Consider the following 6,000-nt stretch of genomic DNA (forward strand, 5'->3'; position numbering starts at 1 on the left):
CATTACAGTGTCCGCAGGGGATGGTTCAGTTTCTTGTGTTATTTCTGATTTAAGGAAAGGAGACTCAAATGGTTTCTACAGAGAGAGGGAGAACAAATAAAAGAATGAATGAATAGATCTATGAATAAAATGTTTGCTAAAGAGCAAAAATATGCGTGCTATTTGGCTAACTGAAGTGCTATTATTTTCCTCCCCTGCAGGGGACATTCTGTGAGCCTGTTCTAGGCTTGGATCCTAGATGTGGCTTTGGCTCTCCAGGCAGAGCCACCAAGCGCCAACCTCCTCCATCTTCCCTGCTCCACCAAAATAGCAAGAGAGAGAATTGTTCAGCTTCCCACAAGCTTTTTTTTTTTGTGATGCAGAGGGGAAGGAAAGGGTTTTGCAACAAACAATGTATATGGCTTGTCATATGTATTAATTTCTTTTCAGTTAGTGGGGGCTTTACCGTTGACATTGATTGAAGCAGAACTGAACCAGCGGGGAACATTTTGAAACCTTCATTCTAACTCATTTTGGATAGTGTACCTTGTTCCTTCTAGCTCTAAAGAAAAATTAGTTTATCTGCCAGTTCCTCTTTTCCTTCTGAATGACTTTAGTGGGATATATAACACCAACAATGTTCCTATTTCAGCTTTTACAGTTGTTTTAACTTGAGTTAAAAAAAAAAAAAAGAAATCTGTGCATACTATATCCTAATTGCAGGTAATTGTGGCGAAAGATCACAGAAGACAAAAAAAGAGGCAACATTATTGAAGCCTGCCTACAGAACAGATCTGTTTGATGATCCGTGTTACATCAACACACAGACCCTGAAGTCCGCAGTCTGTACAGCCCGCGGTACAGCAACAACACAGACCCATCGGAGCCCTCTGCGTCAGGCCAGTAGGTTCCCATTGCAATACCGAATCCTTCTAAGCTTTGGAAAGAGGGGGTCTTGTCAGCTATGTGCATGGAGAAAGATTTTTGGTTTCTTCGTAAGAAATACAGAAAAGATGAGGGGAAGAAATCCTTCCTGGCTGTTTTTTTTGTTTGTTAAATTCAAGACAAAGGGGATTAAAGAGTAAAAGTAGTGACAGTAAGCAAGCAGAGTAGCGTTTCATCTTCTGTAGGTGATTGATGACAATAAATAGTGTTCCACAGTAATAAGGAAGTCTTTAAGATTATATGAAAGCTTGGAACTGCACCGTACCTCAAGGAAGAAGGTTCTCCTGCATGCTGAAGATCTTAACCACTCTGAGGTGGAAGTGGCCTCAGATGCCTTTGTTTCACAGGCAGTAGTACACAAGGTCAAAGTAGGTTTGCTATGACCACCTTTTCTCAATTCTTGCATAAGTGACCATTAAATCTCATCCAGTAATTTCTAAAGCAAACTGTTTGATCAGTAGTATCTATTAAATATATGTCAAATTAAGTCTTGATGTACAGACTCAAAGTGGTGGATATCTATTAAATGACTATATAGTTGCTACTGATTGTCCTCATTACTGAAAATACTTTATTTATTAGCTTTGCCTTTTATGGTTTCCCACTGAGTGTTTTCTCTGTCAGAGTTTGCTCCACATAAGAAAGTGGGCAAAGGACTGGACAGAAGTACAGTAAAGGAAATCTGTGACCATTGAGACATTTCCAACCCAGGGCTGTATTATGCTCTAAAAGGAACTGGATATATCCTGAGGAGCCTTAGGTTGCACAATCCCATTGAAGAAGTGGTATCCTCTTACTTTCCTTAGAAAAATTCTGCCTGTGAATCATTTGCAGTCTGACTGACTACATCCCAAGCCACTCAGTTTTGTTAGTACATTCAGTAATTGTTCATTTTTTTCACAGTAGATGCATCATGCTGTAATCCTTCCCTTCTGGCTACGTTGGCCATGTCTTACATTCCTGCACTTAGCTGGAGTCACTCAACGTGACTCTCCCAATGATCTGTGACAATCTCTTCAGAGCTTGTTAAGGAAGAAGGAAAAACTAGATCTTTAAAAAAAGAAGTGGCTAAAAACCAACAAAAAATCTTTTTTTTTTTACAGGGAAGATTTGACTTTTTAGTACTGCCAAAGAAATACAAAGCCCAAACAGTACAGCATCAGAAAAATTCCTGTTTCTAATCTCTGTTGCCTAGCGACCCAGGGCTTTCCCATCTAAGGTATGGGAGGAGATGGTGTGATAATTTTACCTAATGCACTGGAGGGCTGTGAGCATTCACGTGTGCATATGATTACAGTCTGTAAGGTTGGTTTGATTACAGCTTCAAGACTGAACCATTTGAATTCTGTAAAAGCTATAAAAAATACTCTCTTGCATCCTTTGCATCTTTTCAGGCTGAAGTTCCTAGGTGAAGTGTCTAATACGTTCCCTTTCTTTCAATTTTAGAGTTACCGGAAGCTGCTCAGCAGAGCCTCACAAGCAATACAGCTGGTCTCTGTGTTCTGCCACAAATAAAGCAACAGCTAAAGAATGAGGATTGTTACCATGGCAAATTAAACAGGAAAGCAGCAGAGAGCCTCTTAGTCAACGATGGGGATTTTCTGGTGCGAGAGAGCACAACATCACCTGGTCAGTATGTCCTCAGTGGACTGCAGGGAGGGCAAGCAAAGCATCTGCTCTTGGTGGATCCTGAGGGCAAGGTATGAACATTTCATATACTGAAATTTCAGGGCTGCTCAGATATTTCAGTCAAAAATGCATGGGTGCATTCCAGGAAGTGGAACAGATCTGATTCCATCCAGGTTAATTTAAATTTAGCCAGTGACCTCGGTAGGTTTGAAAATTAAATTCAAGAACTTACAAGCACTGAAGTACCATGAAAATAAAAGTGAGATCTTTAAATATTGTTAGTCCAAGTCCTGATAATTAGTGCATACACTTAATACAGCCTTTGAGTCATTTTTATATGCCTAGAAAAATAACCCTAACAAATAATGAATTTGATTAGTAACACGCTTCTGCATACAGAAAAGGTGGTGGTAGTTTGTTGTCACTCAATTCTACTTGCTTCTGCCCAGGGCTAGAAGAGCACTCTTCAGTGATATCTCTCAGAGGAGAGAGTAGATCAGAAAAGTAATCCTCAGTGGGATTTAGGGAAAAATATCTTGCTTCTATGGAGCGAAAAAAAAAAGTTATTTCATTCCCTTTAGCAGAATCAGCCTAGTTCTACAAACAGTCTCTTTAACTTGGTCCTCTGCTTTTCATGTCAGCTAACAATGGGTCAAAGGATAGGACTGAATTGCTGTCCAGATCCTGCTCCAACGGGTTCAGCGGTTTAAACGCCTTCTGACTTCACTGCGCTAGGCTCATGTCCAACCAGTTATAAGCACAATCTAACCATAAATATATAATTTTGCTTCTTTCATTAGGTGAGAACCAAAGACCACATATTTGAGAGTGTGGGTCATCTTATTCAGTATCACATGGAAAATAATTTGCCAATCATCTCTTCTGGAAGTGAAGTGAGCTTGAAGCAGCCCGTGAGGAAAGAGAGTAATGTGGGACACACGCAATATCACAAATAATCCCTTGGATCTCACAAATCCCAAGACAATTCATACCTGAAAACTGTACTGAGAACTTTCTATTATGAAGACAATTCAAAAAAGTATAGACTGCACTTTCTGCTGCTGTTCCAGAAGATGCCCTTTTGTGTGTATGTATGAATATATGTATATGTGTATATCTATGTAGATCTATAGAGATCAACAAGCATAGTTATATAGATATATATAACCTTAACAAAATTACACCTTCAGAGTGTGAGATTCATTTGTGAGAAGGTATTTTAGACATGCACAAATGTCACTTTCAAGGTCATACTGAATCAGTAACTATTTAAAAGCACAATTAAACTTCTACATGCAAAAGCTCACTTGAACGAACTGCTGGAACATTAGTATGTGCCTTTTAGCATAGAATTATTGGAAACCAATATTATTTATACTGAATTAGTTTGGGGTGGTTAAACAAACATGTCTAAGCTTTTAACTATTTGCCAAAACAAATACAATTTGAGTATTACTTAAATGTCATGTGCTTTCGATAGACACTAACAATTTAATTTGGCTCGTAACAGCACTTTACTAGCAAGTAATGTTTGAAATGAATAGCATTCACAATACAGAAAGGTTGTCCAGTTTCTTAATCACTTTTTATCACTGTCTGACTACTCAAAATTTGAGATTATGCAACATTTACAAAGTTGAAATTAATATATGTAATATAATTTTGGAATAGAACTTGTTAAAGGACAAGCATGCTAGATCCTAATATTTTTGTCTTGCATATGATTTTAATATTACTACCAATTAATACTGGAGACATCTCTTTTTAAAGGTAGGGTAAATATATTTTCATTGATTACATAGTTGTTTACAAACTAGAGAAGCTGAACAAAACTAATGATACATTTTGAGAGAAAACTATTTAAAAAGACTGTTTGAACTTTGCATGTGCCCTTATTCAGTGTTCTTTCCAAAAGAAGATATGGTTTTCCCTTTCTTCACGTAGAGTCCATTTGTTCCTAAACATGGAAATAAATCTTTTAAAGGAAACCTATGAATTGTTTTGCCACAATAAATACTCTAAATATGAGCAATCCTGTATTCAGAGTGAATGGTGATTTCTTGGGCTTGCTGTTGAAGAAACAGTGATTTTAATAAATAACTGAAGAAAGGCAAGGGGGATTTGAGAAATGAACTGGTAGTCTGGGTGATGTCCTGAGAAAGTTGTCCCTTTAACATAATGTCTTCTGGAATGACCAGGGATATTCTATCTCCTGGCCCACCAGCTCAGTTCCATACGGCAGACAACTGTTGTGGAGTTCAGCAGTTGCTGGAAGACTTGACTATAAATAAACAAATTCTGTTCTTTTGCCTCTGTTCATGTTAAATGGGACACTATAGTAAGAGCTCTTTCTTCTAGAAAACAAGAGGAGTCATGTACACATAAAATTATTGAAGAAATAAGTTTTCTTGGAGGGGAAAATATGTAGAGAGCTACACTTAGAGCTAACTAAAGAATATCTTTATTCTTATCCTCAGCTAACAGGCATAAAATATATTTCATTCCTTGATAATAACATGATTAAAATACTCAATTACATATACAGAAGCAGTGAGAAGCTTTAAAACATGAGTAGTTGATTTCCTTGCTAATAGCTTGGCATTATTGATATCTCAAGCCTTCAGACTAGAGGCTCCAGCTTATGCCTGCTCTATCCTATGCAGGGTTTTCACCTGTGAAGAAGGCCCCCAGCAAGAGTTAATGCTTAAACTTTGTGTCACTGCAAGGACAGTTGGCGAGAAACTGTAACTGGAATATTAAATCCCAGCATAGCATCCTTTCTATTCACGTCTTACTGAGCTTCATAATGTGCCTGACATTACTTTACTGAGCACACAATGAAGCAAAAGTAGCTGCTTCTGTGGTATGTCAGGTGGAGAGAAAGACCTGCATAGGGCGGTTTTGATTTTTGCATCAAAGCTGAGTCACAGAAGGCAAATATTCAGAACTCCAACTCTAAATTTAGTAAAAATCAAAGTTAGGGCTGGAGTAATAGTATTTGGAGTTGTGATAGTATGAGATCAAAGTTGTACAAATTTGCCAGTCAAGATGCTGACTTAGAGATTTTTTTTCCACTTCACCAATGCATAAAAACATCCAGAGCCAGTGTGTAATGTCTGGATCACAATATGACACAGTCTAAGTCACTCTCCTTGGATATCACTAACTTAAAGAGAAGAAAGATGAGAATGTCTGGTTTTGTTGCTCCTCCATCTTTTTGTATATGACTGAAGCAAAACTGTGAAGGAAAGGGAGATAACTGGGTGCTGATGCAATGAACAAGTATCTCAAAATCTCTTTATGTCAGAGAAAGCAAAGAATCCAACTAATTACAGATACAATTCGAACACAACACATCCATGCATTAAAGGCAACAGACATTTTCCTAGAATAAATTACATTCATTCTTCTGGAGCCGGAACTAGGAACTCTGGTTTTGGTTTCTGA

General features: G+C 37.8%; 1 protein-coding gene across 1 annotated transcript in view; it reads left to right on the forward strand.

The window, feature by feature from the left end:
- Positions 1 to 4,775, forward strand: part of SHC4 (SHC adaptor protein 4) — a 33,282-nt gene extending 28,507 nt beyond the window's left edge. Inside the window, exons 10-12 of the mRNA XM_010130467.2 lie at positions 703 to 882; positions 2,371 to 2,624; positions 3,354 to 4,775. Coding sequence (XP_010128769.2) covers positions 703 to 882; positions 2,371 to 2,624; positions 3,354 to 3,509 — 590 coding nt within the window. The 3' untranslated portion in view covers positions 3,510 to 4,775. The remainder of the gene's footprint in view (positions 1 to 702; positions 883 to 2,370; positions 2,625 to 3,353) is intronic.
- Positions 4,776 to 6,000: the final 1,225 nt, after the last annotated feature.

This window comes from Chlamydotis macqueenii, chromosome 12 (assembly GCF_036417535.1).
Source record: "Chlamydotis macqueenii isolate bChlMac1 chromosome 12, bChlMac1.mat, whole genome shotgun sequence".
NCBI classification, from domain to species: Eukaryota; Metazoa; Chordata; class Aves; order Otidiformes; family Otididae; genus Chlamydotis; species Chlamydotis macqueenii.